The 14,368-nt window shown below is 39.3% G+C and overlaps 1 protein-coding gene across 1 annotated transcript in view; it reads right to left on the bottom strand.

Annotated features, from left to right (window-relative positions):
• LOC126973290 (protein slit) overlaps nt 1-14,368 on the bottom strand; it is a 180,735-nt gene that overhangs the window by 18,054 nt on the left and 148,313 nt on the right. Inside the window, exons 19-27 of the mRNA XM_050820506.1 lie at nt 13,548-13,708; nt 12,152-12,281; nt 9,670-9,847; nt 9,225-9,334; nt 7,685-7,854; nt 6,388-6,601; nt 4,087-4,226; nt 3,233-3,402; nt 1,239-1,409 (exon numbers count right to left, since the gene is read on the bottom strand). Of these exons, the coding sequence (XP_050676463.1) occupies nt 1,239-1,409; nt 3,233-3,402; nt 4,087-4,226; nt 6,388-6,601; nt 7,685-7,854; nt 9,225-9,334; nt 9,670-9,847; nt 12,152-12,281; nt 13,548-13,708 (1,444 nt within the window). The remainder of the gene's footprint in view (nt 1-1,238; nt 1,410-3,232; nt 3,403-4,086; nt 4,227-6,387; nt 6,602-7,684; nt 7,855-9,224; nt 9,335-9,669; nt 9,848-12,151; nt 12,282-13,547; nt 13,709-14,368) is intronic.

The following is a 14,368-nucleotide window of genomic DNA, read 5'->3' as shown; positions in this document are numbered from 1 at the left end:
GAAACACTCCCCGTGTTAAGTCGTACGTTAAATATGACGTATCGCTAGGTCGAGATATCTGCGTCTCCGTAAGGAAACACAAGGCCGGCTGCGCCGTCTCAAGGTGGTGGTGGACGGCGTTTAAATTGGAGTGAATTCCCCTGATATTGCAAAAGTCCACGTTGAGTGTGGAGCGGGTTACTGCCTCGTTAGTCCTTGGTCATGCGCGGTTCATGCGGGGGGGGAATGGCCACCGGTCCTCGACACTAACCTATGCGAAACATAGCGGCACTAGGCCACTACTTCACGCCGGTATTCTGTGCAAGTGTGGTAATTGGCCCGATTGTGCTGACGTCAAAAGACGGCAGCGTGACTCTCCCACTTCTAAAAAGCCCTTAGTCGCCTCTTACGACACCCATGGGCCTGGGACTCCCCTATTCTTTTTACGCCCCGGGAAAAGTACAGGGCAAGAGGTTTGTTGGTTGGAGATATATTAGTGCAGTTTTCAGAAGGTTTGGTTGAAAAAACCGGTTCAAAACTATTTTTCCATCGCTAATTCATTACCACAGTTTCAATTAATGTGATATTACAACACGAACTGGTCTACTACCCGATAGAGACGCTCGTCTTGTTTCGACTCTTGCAAAATTAACCGGTTAGTTGGGGTTATAAAACAACTCTATGGATACAAACCGATTTTAACCGGTTGTAGCAGTTATATTTAAAACCGGGTCTAAGCGAAGTCATTTTGATAATGTATGCGATAGCTAGGTTAAATATTAAAGATACTAAGGAACCAAGTGGCTGACTGTTTATGACTTGTCAATCAAAATCGGTCACAATACCAATAGATTCGCTTTCTTTTTCTATCTTGTTGTATCTCCGTTAGATATTTTCTTCTCTCTCGCATTGACGACGACGAGATGATAGACGGTATTTACCATAGAGGAGAGGAGACGAGAGGAGATAAGCCGCGAAGCTGTCAGGTTATTTCCACCAAAGCGGGGAGAAGATGTGAGCTGTCTCTCTGAGAGCTCGAAATCAGACAAGTGATGTCTACGAAAGACCCGCCTATACGGATCTCCGCTCTGCCGCGCTGCTTGATCGCTCGACGCGGCACATCTTCTATAGAAATATGAGACATCTCCACCGAAGCTAAGCGGAGAGGAGATCTGATTGGTTATCAAAATACATCTCCTCTCATCTCCATTTTGGTGGATACCGGGCCATAAGGCCATGAGGTAGGTCGAGGTGCTCACCTGCACGGCTAGCGCGGCTGGCAGGTAGCACACGCCGTGCACACAGTCGTGGTGGGCGCAGGGCGAAGTCCCGAGGGCGGCGTGGGGCGCAGCCTCGCAGTACCTCCCCGCGTAGCCCGCGCCGCACTCACAGCGGTACTCGTCCAGACCGTCGATACAGCGGGCACCGTTCTGGATTCAAACACATTACTTCTTATGAGAGGGTATATAGTTTTGTAACGCAACGCGTTACGGCGCCAGTCTGGCTTCCCTTTCTCTCACGGCAGAGGTAGGCAGTCTCCTCCTCTCTCACTCTAACCAATTATTACTTTTATAATATATCTACGTATACTTCATTCAACAAGTCAAATTCAAATTCAAAAATACTTTATTCATGTAGGTCACGGAAATGACTTGTGTGTCAAAAAAAAATTGTTTCTTATTGAATTTACCGCTACTTCGTAAGGGGTTGAGCTAATGAGAAGAAGTAGCAAGAAACTCATTGCGACTCTTTTAAGTCAAGATTTACATTTTAATTGTTTTACTTATCATTTCAATTACAATATATGCAAAGTGACGCAATAAAAATACTCAAATGTCAAAAACTTAAAGGCTTACACGAGTAAGTCAAAAAAGAAAAAAAAAATTAATACTTATAAACACAAGAATTATTGAGTATAGTAGATGCATCAATCCACACATACCGTAAATAAATAGAGGCATTATGTGAGCATTTCATAAAATAAAATACATAATAACTTTAACTTTCAAGAAAATAAGCCACCACGAGTAGCACCCGTTCACGAGCATGACGCATGGACCAGCCATCACCTCCCTCGACCATATTTTAGGGAAGGGAACGACCCACCCCACGTCGCCGCCGTTGTAACTTCTGCAGGATCTAATAATGCAGCACTTTGCACGATAGTATTACCTCGCCATGGGAATATGCAAAGAACAAGGATTCCGGAATGGAAAAGTTTGCGCCGCTTGTTCAAACATGCCAATCTCAAGTTACTCTGGACAGTCGATCTTACTGTTTGTCATGCTGCATACCTGCGCTTCTTATGGAGTGGGAGCAGTAAACTAAACCTACCGAAGTAGTTGTGTGAAAACGTTCCAGAACTTTATTGAAAATATTTCACAAACTTTTGAAGTTATACTTCTTTAGGCGAGTTATCAAAAAATGATGAGAGTTAAATTTTAAGATGCACGCGCAACACTGTAACACAAAAGTAACAGGTTGAAGTTGGTTCCTAAAATTTTCTGACGTTTGCGACATTCGTAATTTTTTTTTGGTTTCTTCGTGCATTATTAGGATAGGCAAAGGGTTCAAGCCTGTACAGCCGAATTCGTTATTTAATAACCATCATTGCAAGATTTTTATAAAAAATTGTTCTGTCTACAAACATAGAATAGCACGAGGAATAAATAATTTTAATGATTTTTGCTTCGTTAGGCCAAAAAAGTATAACTTCTTGCGTGCATACACACACACTTTTTTTTGTATCCTTTCTATGCGGTCAACATAAATTGGGTATTCCATACTTGTGAGCCGTATTCGAGATGGCTTTGTCACACTACAGTTATAGAACTTTAGCGTCTCCTTGAAATTTATACATACGTGTGGGCGGAGTCTTCCAAAGATTGCTTGGTGGTTAAAGTACTGTTCTTACTGCATTGTCGTTTTTTTTAAGATAAGGGACGAGACGAGCAGGACGTTCAGCTGATGGTAATTGATACGCCCTGCGCATTGCAATGCAGTGCCGCTCAGGATTCTTGAAAAACCTAAAATTTCTGAACGGCACTACAGCTGCTCTCGTCACCTTGAGACAAGATGTCAAGTCTCATTTGCCCAGTAATTTCCCTAGCTACGGCGCCCTTCAGACCGAAACACAGTTATGTTTACACATTACTGCTTCAAGGCAGAAATAGGCGTCGTTGTGGTACCCAAAATCTAGCCGGCATCCTGTGCAAAGGGGCCTCCCACTGGTAAATGGCTATGCAGTCGGTACCTGGCACATATGGTTGACACAGTCGTCGGCGTTGACGGTGCAGTTCTGTCCGGAGTAGCCCCTGGGACAGGAGCACGTGTAGTGGCTGCCGTGGTCCACACACGAGCCGCCGTTGGCACAAGGGTTGAACTCCGCCGTGCAGAACGGAATCTTCTTCTCGCAGTACTCTCCTGGATATTCCAGAAAACATGATTATCTAAATAAAATACTTTTTAAGGTTACTGATTTTTTACATTTGGGTTTTTGCGTAAATATTTTTATGCGCGCGCGTGTCCTGATCTGTTTCAGTTTATTTGACTTTGACTCAGGGAGCTTCTACTGCTAAAATGGTTGCTCTAAATAGTGATTCTCATTATTATAACAATAGAAATAAGGGATTGCTTGTAACTAATTCTAGTAGGCTTCATAAGATACATAATAGCTTTAAGGGTAAATATATACACTTTTATAATAAAGTCCCAGCCACTGTTCAGGCATTATCTATAAATAAGTTTAAATGTTTTATTAAAAAACTGCTCAGTCGTAATTCCTATTATTCCACAGCTGAATATCTAAGTGATCGGACAGCCTGGGACTAGATTATGATTATTTTATAGCAACAGCAATGACAGTACAATTTTGCATATTTTTATGCTGGGAGAGTTTCTTGCACCGCTTCTTCTCTCACAGAGCGCCATTTGTTTCCGAAGCGGTAGTAGTGTCTAGTATATTAGAAATGACATCAAAATGAATTAAAAAGTAATCAATTTTGAGAAAATAAATGCAGTTTTATGCCTTTCTATATCTTCGCTCAAAGACCAGCAAGACTTCTAATTACTCAGATGTCCAGATGGCAGCAGTAAAATAACACTGACCCATGAATCCAGGCGCACACTTGCAGGTGTACCCTTCCAGGTGGTCCAGACACGAGGCGTTGTTCTGGCACTTGTTGGACACGCAGTCGTCGATGTTCACCTCGCAGCGAACCCCTGTGTAACCAGCGGAACACGCGCAGCTGGAAAAATGGAAGAATTAGTCTGTTGTTGTAACTACTGGGTTGTTACAAACATTGAAATGATGAATATTAATTACAAATTAAATTTGTAAACAAAATTTATGAACGATGCGGTGCTCGAACCTCCGACCTCTCGGGTTAAGTCCGAGCGCTTTTCCACTGAGCCATCTGCTCGAGTTACGTATTGTTGATAAATCTTGGTATGTCTTGTTCAACTCTCAGGCTGTGGCTTCATTCATGTTTCTATATGTTCATAGTACATACACCGATGTTTGGTCACTCATAGTATCAGCTCGAACCATTTGACCGCGTGCAACGCAGAGCTTCTCGATTTGTCGGGGATACAGTGCTCCATAAATGGCTAGAGACGTCGCTTCATTGTATGTCTTCGACATCATTTATCACGGGGAGTGTTCCGAAGAGCTGTTTGACATTCCGCGCCCGCCCTGTCGCGCCGCGCACTACGAGCACAAGGCCGCAGTATGAGACGGGACGTTATCGCGAACCCTGATGAAGGACACCCGATTGGTCCGAAACTAGTCGGTACTAACTCCGACAAACCGTCACTCTAGAAGCCGTTTTAGATAAATAAAGTCTTAAGAGAGATTGACATCCCATGTGAGTCCAGGGACGTGCATTGGTTTTCTAGAAAGGTAGGCACTGTAGATCTAACTAGTCGTAGTTACGCTTCATACATTTATTGCTTGCTACATTTATTTGTATGAAACGCTGCTTGCCTCGTATATGCAATCTGTAGACTGACTGCCGTAGGTAGTAAATTAACATTTTTTTTTTTTGGAGCATGCGCTTTTTTTGAAGGTACCCATGTCGTATCGTCGCGGAAACATCGCATCTCATTCTCTCTTTATACATATCTTATCTCAGGAAGCTCATTCCACAGCTTTGTAGTACGTGGAAGAAAGCTCCTTGAAAACCGCACTGTGGAGTACCGCCACACATCCAGATGGTGGGGATGATACACTAATTTGTGGCGTGTCGTGTGAAGGTGGAATTCGGCGGCAGGAATCAGGTTAAACAGCTCTTCTGAACACTCCCCGTGATAAACGACGATTGTTAAATAGCAAGAAAACTAAATTCATTAAATTTACCGTACCAAATGTCAAAAATGTAAATGCAAATGTTTTGTTAAACGGAGAGGTGATAGAACCGGTGGAATCTGCTATATTTCTTGGCATAACTCTTGATTCCAAATTACAATGGGGCCCCCATATTGAAGGATTGGCGAACAGACTTAGTTCTGCAGCATACGTGGTTAAAAAAATTAGACAATTAACTGACATAGATACGGCGCGACTAGTATACTTTAGTTATTTCCATAGTATTATGTCCTATGGTATATTGCTATGGGGCAACGCTGCTGATATTAATACAATATTTGTGCTGCAGAAGAGGGCTATTCGCGCTATTTATAACCTAGGTCCTAGAGGATCATTGAGACCAAAATTCAAAGAAATTAACATCTTGACTGTTGCTTCTCAATATATTCTTGATAATGTAATGTATGTTCATAGGCACTTAAGTGAATTTGCCAGAAACTGTCATAACCATAATGTTAACACCAGGAACAAACATAAACTGATGATGCCTACTACTCGGCTTAGTCGAGTTAGTAAGTCTTTTGTGGGGCGATGTATATACTTTTACAACAAGATACCAGAAAGTGTTCAAAACAAAGGTGTTACGTTATTCAAAAGAATTGTTAAGAAACGTTTGTGTGGTAAAGGTTACTATAACATAAATGACTTTTTTAATGATACCACAGATTGGGAATGGAGCGACCGCCCTCACGCTATTAAATAATAAGTTTAATTGTACAATATTACTTTGTAAATGTTACTTTAATTGTAAAACATATTTTTGATGAAAAAAAAAAGCCCGCTGAGTTTGTTGCGCCCATTCTTCTCAGGCCTGAGGCATTCACTTTGGAATGGGTGGTAGTTTTTTTTTTTTTGACTTTCAATAAGTGATTTCACATCCTATTTTGAATAAAAATATTTGAATTTGAATTTGAAATGCGGTAGAAGACACACAATGAATCGACATCTCTACGCCTGGTCCCTTACTTTAACACTAGTGGTATATTTATTTAGGTTCATAACGAGGTTCTGCCTGATTGCCTATATGATGGCATGTGACTCACTGGAATCTCCCCTCCTCCAGCAGCTGACAGGAGCCGAAGGCGCAGGGCGAGCCGTAGCAGGCGTCGATCTGCAGCTGGCACGTGTCGCCGTGGAAGCCGCGCGCGCATGCGCATTGGCGCCCGCCGGCTGCCGTCGGCGAACACGTGCCGCCGTTGGCACACGGGTTGCGGTAGCACTTGTTGCACTTGGACACTACTTCCACTGGGGGATCACCTGCATTATACGAATAAAGAAGAAATTTAAGATACGGCTAGGTCTAGTACCTACACCTCTTAAAAAAATCATAAATAACTACAGAACTCCATTTTAAGTGATATGGTTATGGTTTGTAAAGTGGCTTTGGTACAGTTCAGTTCAGCCCTGTTTCACTGCGACCAATTGTGATAGCCACTGTTAACTAAAGCTCACTGCTAACATTGATTCATTTACATGACTCTTATTACATCTTTTGCAGTGAGCTGACGTAAATACGTTTACACATTAAAGGATCACATTCAGAGAGGATGTGTAATTGGGGTTTCATCTGCACTATTACTGATTCCTCTCACTCTGCAATATCTAAGGCTTAGGATTGAGAGGCGTTGGTTTACTCTGCAGTGCCCCGTTAGTGTCCTAGTTAGAATGCATAAGTTTTCTCATCTTAGCCCTAGTGTCTCATGCACATTGCGCAGCCTTCTTGCTGAAGGCTTGGATTAGGGTTTTGGAGTGGGTTAAAGCCGGAGTGTTGCTCCAGAGTTTAATACACTCTTGTGAACATGATGTATCAAGGGTTGATTTAACAAGACTCCTTTGGACACCACAGAAGGGTTCACGGCCAAATTGAATGCTTTTAGCACCAATTCTTGCAATTTGCCAAATTTGGGGCACTCCATCTGTGTACCATTTAAGGATCCCATTTTTCCAAGTAATTCGATAGTTTAACCAGTCCTCTCTTGTGGGGAATTCAATACTAAAGTTGCTGATGAAGTCAAATTTCATGCATGGCGTCACTCAATATGTCTAATACAAGACTTCTCAGTAAGGATTTTATGTTAAGATTCTGATTATACAGGCGAATGTCATCGTAAACTATCAAAAATATGTACCCATTACAGAGATAAAGAAAAAGATGTTATTTATCTGCGATGGATAATATAGGGCCACAGAAACTTTGACTTCGACACGTAAAGGGTCCTAAATGAATAATTTGTTTGAACATTGCAAAATTTATATTACATACTTTATTTTTTTATGACTTATGTTAAGTAAATACACCTGTTAGTTCATTTAATGTCGCCATTGTATGGTTCCACTCACCTTGACACAGGAAGGCGGTGGGGTTTGTGCTCAACAGTAGTTTGTCCTTCATCCTGGCAGGTGCCGCACACCGCGCTATCCCTGGCTCCACAAACTCTGCACCCGACTTTACCCACTCAGAAAGCCAACGCATTGAGCAGTCGCAATATAACGGGTTTGAACCTAGAGCCCTGTGGATAAGTTACATTTTAGGGTCATAAAAGAAAGAGGGCTATTAGAACAATTTATATATATCGCTTCGGGAAACATTCTAGTATTTCGCTCACAACATATAAATGAATATAATGTATGTTACAAAAAAATATTACCGCATTCAAGAAAAGTTATTGTGGTTCAAATTCATTCAGTTCAAGAAGAAATAATAAACAGTACGTGCATTTTAATAAGTTAGTTAAGAGTAAGGGGCTCCTTCATAGGTCTTAAAGCATAAAGCATAGCTTCTTAGAGCATAAATTAAGGAAATATATTAAAACTTCTTTGACAAGGAAGGCTTACTATCTTAATATATATAAATTACGTGACACGTTGTTTGTCCGCGATGGACTCCTAAACTAATGAACGGATTTTAATGGGGATTACTTCATGGAGTGCAGTTTGGTCCAACTCGATTTGGGACCCATAATTATTTTTATTTTCAATATTTGTTTTGCATGGACATATTTTCTATGAGATAATTATTGACGTACGGTTTGACAGTTCTGCTGTGAAACAATTTCATTATAACACCAGGGAGCATATTTTGTGAAATAAGTCTTCATGTTATGCAATATTATTGACAAATTCATAAAAAACAGTATTTTATTTGTTATGTACAGAACAACGTCTGTCGGGTCAGCTAGTTGTATAAAAGATTATATAGAGGATAATAATGATGCATGGTTCTTTTGTCTAGTTCTGTGCAAGCAGTCTAAAATTGTTAGATATTGTATTAAATAGTTTAAGTTGTTACATGATTAAAAAAATGAGCTTAGAGTTTCTTAACACTTCATCTCCTCATGTCAAATGATGTATGTTCATTAAGTTTATCAAGTGTTGTTGCAATATGTTATGTTATTGCCACAAGTTATGGAAAATAAATATTATATTTCTATACCTATTAAATTTTACGGTAGTAGGCTCCATAAAATACACTATAGTTTTAAAAGTTAAATATAAATAAATAAAGTCTTAATTATGATCTCATTTATCTGTATGTATCAAAAAAATATCGTCGTGATCCAAGTATGTAGGCGACGAATCCAACAATATTCAATGACTCTCACAATTTCTTGGGAGAAGAAGTGCTTCGGTATAGGGCTCAGCCCTGACTATTTAAACAAAATCGAACTGTGTTGATAGATTTTTAAATAATCGCTTACTGTAACTGGGAATCGAACATGATAAACTAAATACATCAAAGGTTCATGGTCTCCCTTTTATTTTTGATGCTAAGTTATGAAGCAAACAGTAAGCCTTATGATGAAGCCTTTCGATCGGTATGATATATCCGATCCTCATTCAATCAGGGAATTATTTAAATAAAAAAAATACCTATACTCACACATGAGATATGGACTCCAGATCCCTGAAGACTCCATCAGCGAGCATGGAGATATTGTTCCCGTGGAGGGAGAGCACCCGCAGCTGACCAAGACCTTTGAGAGCATCACGCTAGAAGAAGAGAATTCATAGAGTGTATAGCCAAGAGATTTTACTAGTGATTATAATAAATATAACAACTTTATTTTTTTATGGCATTAAGGGACAAGACGAGCAGGATGGCAGCTGATGGTAATTGAAACGCCCTGCCCATTACAACGCTCAGGATTCTTGAAAACCAGAAAAAGGCGCCATTGTGATACCTGGTATACACTATAGATACACTGGTAACAGGATCATCCTGCCACCGCAAGTAGCGCCCGTTCACGAGCATGACGCATGGGCCAGCCATCACCACCCTCGATCATATTTTAGGGAAGGGAACGAACACAGCTATTAATATTTACCTGTACACATCGCAGTCGGTTGTAGCTCACGATGAGTGTGGACAGTTTGGTGAGCGCCTCGAATGTGTTGTTGGACAGGACGCTGATCTTGTTGTTGGACAAGTCCAGCCTGGTCAGGTGGACTAGGTGCTTCACTTGCTCCGAAGATATACTCGTCAACTCATTAGATTCAAGATATCTGGAAACAAAACTCATATAGTTATTATAAAACTAATTATGTCACTCCTTTATTTCGCGAAGATAATATAATATTAAGCTATTATCAAAAAGACTTGTGGCTGATAGAGTTGCCAACTGTCCTATTTTCCCAGGCCAAGTCTTAGTCTTTGTAATGTCCTGAATAGTTTTAAATGTTTTTCCCGGTTCTGTCCATTTCCTGGGTTTTTAATTTTAAATCTTTGGTATTATTTGTTCAGAAATTAAAATAGAAAAATACATGTACCTAAATGTGTTCACATTTATGTCCTCGCTTTTATGTGGCATTTATTTTGTTTTAGATTTTAATTCTGGTTTTCAATTCGTAAAACTTTATTCAAATACTTTTACTTATAAATATCTTAATTACATATTATTTTACAAGATATTGCAACTCTCTTACTGCGTCCTATTTTTAATCTGTATTGTCATGGTTTTTACAAATTTAAATACGAGTTTTTTTTAATTTCGGATTGGCGGCACCTGGTAAAAATATAAAGTAATAATTTCCCGCATATTTCAGCTGGACTGGATAATTAATTTAAACTGCCCATTAATTTAAAATTATGAAATAAAATACTTTTTAAGAAAAAACTTAAACACTGGTTAAGTGAGCGACTATGTTATACGATAAATGAATTTCTGAACGCGAGTAATGTCATAACATTAAATGTGAAACTTTTTGTTATTAATTATTTAGACAATATTTATTATTATTATGTTAGTCTGTTATTATTTTATTATTATGTGAGTCTGTAATTCTGTATTATTTTTTAGTATTATGATAATTAATATTTATTGTTTCTGACATGTAGACATATATCATCTAATTTTGTTATGTGTTATTTACCTTATACTATTTACTGTATTAAATTAATTTGCATGCCTAGTTAAGCCTGGCGCAACATGTGAAACTGTAACATTATACCATCGTAACATACCATGTTTATACGCAAATAAAGAATTTGATTGATTGATTGGACGATTGGCTCAGTTTGTAAAAGCTCTCGGACGGAACCTGATAGTCGCGGCTTCGACTCGCACATCGTTAATAAATTTTGGTTAAGAAAGTAATTTGTATAATAATTTATTAATCAGTTATATTATCTTTTGTACCTAACAAAAATCATGTAACCACTACGTGCAGTACCTTCGTGATTCTTATATTTTGTGATACATCAGAACAAAGTCAGAACACAAAAGAGCTACAGCATCATTTCAAATTATTAGACGGCCACATAATTCTGGACCTCGCTGGAACGAGAACCCTACTGCCATTCCCCTTTCACCCACATGCTCGTTCTGTTGCGTCAGTACGGTTTGCATATTCATTATAGCCGACGAACTTTTATAGCCAAGTGGTTAGCGATCCTACCTACTAAGCTAGAGGTTTCGGGATCGAATCCCGGAAGGTGCAAGCACTTATATGATGAATATAGATGTTTGTTTCCGAGTCATGGATTTATATGAATTTATGTATGTTTAAGTAAGTATATTGTATTAAATATATCATTGTCTTGTAACCCCTTACACAGGCTATATATATGCTTAACTTGGGACCAGATAATTAGTGTAAAAAGTGTGTCAACATTGTTATTATTATTATAGTTACGTCATGTCGTGATATTTTCGTGCTGCTTTGTTTTTGAAGTTTTCATTGTTACGTTTAGACTTTTGTTGTTAATAGTTCTGTAGTTTCTGTTGTACTATGTCGCTATATTGGTGCTGCCAGAAAATAAATACTTTTTTAAATAGCCCAGATGAATTTTAGTACATTTATTTATAAATGTTGTAAGCCCATCTGTACCATTTCTTTTAAAAATGTAAATAGGGGATGAGAAGAGCAGGAGGTTCAGTTGATACGCCTTGTCCATTACAATGCAGTGCCACTCAGGATTCTTGAAAAACCCAAATATTCCGAACGGACTTCAATCTCGTCACCTTGAGATATAAGATGTCAAGTCTCATTTGCCCAGTAATTTCACTAGCTACGCCGCCCTTCTGACCGAAACACAATAATGCTTACACATTACTTGCTTCACGGCAGAAATAGGCGCCGTTGTGGTACTTTATTTAGGTAATCATTATATTGTCTTGACATTCGCTCGATTGCAGAATTTTTACTGAGTCTTGTATAAAGTAGTAAAAATTCTAGGTTAGTATTTAGTGCAAAAAAACGTTGGCTTCGAGTGGCATTTCGAGATATATTAATACACAGTTTCGGCTGCAAGTCTGGGCTCGTGAAACATTATGATTACAAGATGTATGTATGTATGTACAAACTTACAGCTCGGTGGTGTAGGGTGGTATCCTCGACGGCACAGTGGTGAGCTTGCCTCGCGCGCATCGAACCACGCTCCCTGTACAAGAGCACCCCACGGGGCAGTAGTCTGGCGGTAGACAACCCACGTCCTCCGCTGTGGAAGATAATACAATTGTGTTAACTTAATTAAGTTTGAACCCAATAAATACAAATATTTGTATTCAAAATAGGATATTGTATCATATGAAAGTCAAAACCTAACCCCATTCGAAAAGATGCCTCAGACCTGAGAAGAACGGACGCAAAAAACTCAGCGGGCTTTCTCTTTTTGTCATAAAAATATTGTCACAATGTTATAACCATTCTCAATCTGTGGTTAAGGTTCTTAATTCAATTAAGAAAGTTATTTATGTTATAGTAACCCTTGCACACAAACGTTTTAAACAATTCTATTGAATTTCGTAACACATTTGTTTTGAACATTTTAGGAGATCTTGTTGTAAAAGCATATACATCGCACCATAAAGGATTTACTAACTCGATCAAAGAATATGTAATAGTAGGTACTAGACGAACCGAAGTCTCACTCCGCAAAATCAATTAAAGAACTAGGGACTCTTACGGCCATACAATAAGGTGTATGTTAACCTACATTTTTATTTACCTAGAAGTTGCATCTCTTTCTATCGCGTCACTCTTACCTATTTTGACGACATTAGGGTTGACTTCTTTACCTAAAAGTATAACTACCTAGTATAAGATCATCTAATAAAAATAGCTCAGTTTTTTTCTATAATATAAATAGGTTGTAATCGTAATTTTCAATCAATATTTTTTCGTTGTCAAACCTACATTAGTAAAAGATAGTAATGTACGCGTTGAAGACCATTACATACCTAATCAAACAGGCCAGGTTTGAGTTAGTTTGCGTGAATTGTTCAAAATAGAGTTTAAGTCTAAACTCATTTTGTTTTTTATGTTTTCACATCTGTCATAGTCTATCTAGACGTAATCTAAGATCTAAGAAACACAAACAAATACATAGGCCTCAGTGAGTCATACATCTTTGTGCCGTTTGGTGTCGAGACACTTGGCCCGTGAGGCCCAGAGGCGCGGAGAATGTTCAAAATACTATCTTCGCGCCTCAATAAGGCTACTGGAAGCCCAAGCGCTGGCAGCTATTTCGGTCAACGGATCAGCCTTGCTATCCAACGCGGTAATGCTGCAAGTATTCTTGGTACGCTTCCACGTAATGATAGTTATAATTTTATGTAGTCGTAGTATTGTAAATAAAGTTATAAGATTTGGTTTGTTTGAATAATAAACAAATACATATGAAATGACATTATAAAGATTCACTATAATCTAGTATATCATGTTATAATAACTGTCACGCATGCCATAGCGAAAGTGTACTTACGGGCACATTTAAAGTCGGCTATCTCAAGGTGAGTGATGTCCGTGTCTCGCAGCGGCGGCGGGTAGTGACACGTGGCTGACGTGACGAGACGACGGGCTCGCAGCCAGCTTGCTAGCCACGATATATGACACGTGCACTGTAGGGGATTCCCCGATAGCGTTCTGTGAATAATATATAAGTCAGTGACCCGCCACACATAGAGTAGGTATGTCGTACATCCGGACTTTTAGAGTCTAGTCCAGATTTCATCCTGCTCTGTAACTTGTCAGGATTTTAGTTAAAGCCTCATTTATTCCATAACTCTTTTTACACAAAACTAATTATTAGTAGTATTAGTGGGTAAGATAAAATTCTAATTGTTTGGCACGAGACGAGCAGGACGTTTAGCAGATGTTAATTGGTACGCCCTGGCCATTACAATGCATTGCCACTCAGGATCGTTGAAAAACCCAAAAATTCTGAGTGGCACTACAACTGCGCTCGTCACCTTGAGACATAAGATGTTAAGTCTCATTTGCCCAGTATTTCACTAGCTACGCCGCCCTTCAGACCGAAACACAGTAATAATTACAAATTATTGCTTCACGGCAGAAATAGGCGCCGTCTAGGTACCCATAATCTAGCCGGCATCCTGTGCAAAGGAGCCTCCCACTGGTGTTGGTTGCTTATACTTCTATTTCTTTAAGTTGTGGATCTCGTTAGAGTAAAGGCCTCCTCCAGTTTTCTCCAACTCTTTGTGTGCTTTCTCCAACTGTGCACCTTTCTAAATGGCCGGCAATGCTCCTGTGATTCCTCTGGTTTTGCCAAAGAAGGGAATATAC

Source organism: Leptidea sinapis, chromosome 29 (genome assembly GCF_905404315.1).
Source record: "Leptidea sinapis chromosome 29, ilLepSina1.1, whole genome shotgun sequence".
In the NCBI taxonomy this organism is placed as follows: domain Eukaryota; kingdom Metazoa; phylum Arthropoda; class Insecta; order Lepidoptera; family Pieridae; genus Leptidea; species Leptidea sinapis.
This window is presented reverse-complemented; position numbering and strand designations above follow the sequence as displayed.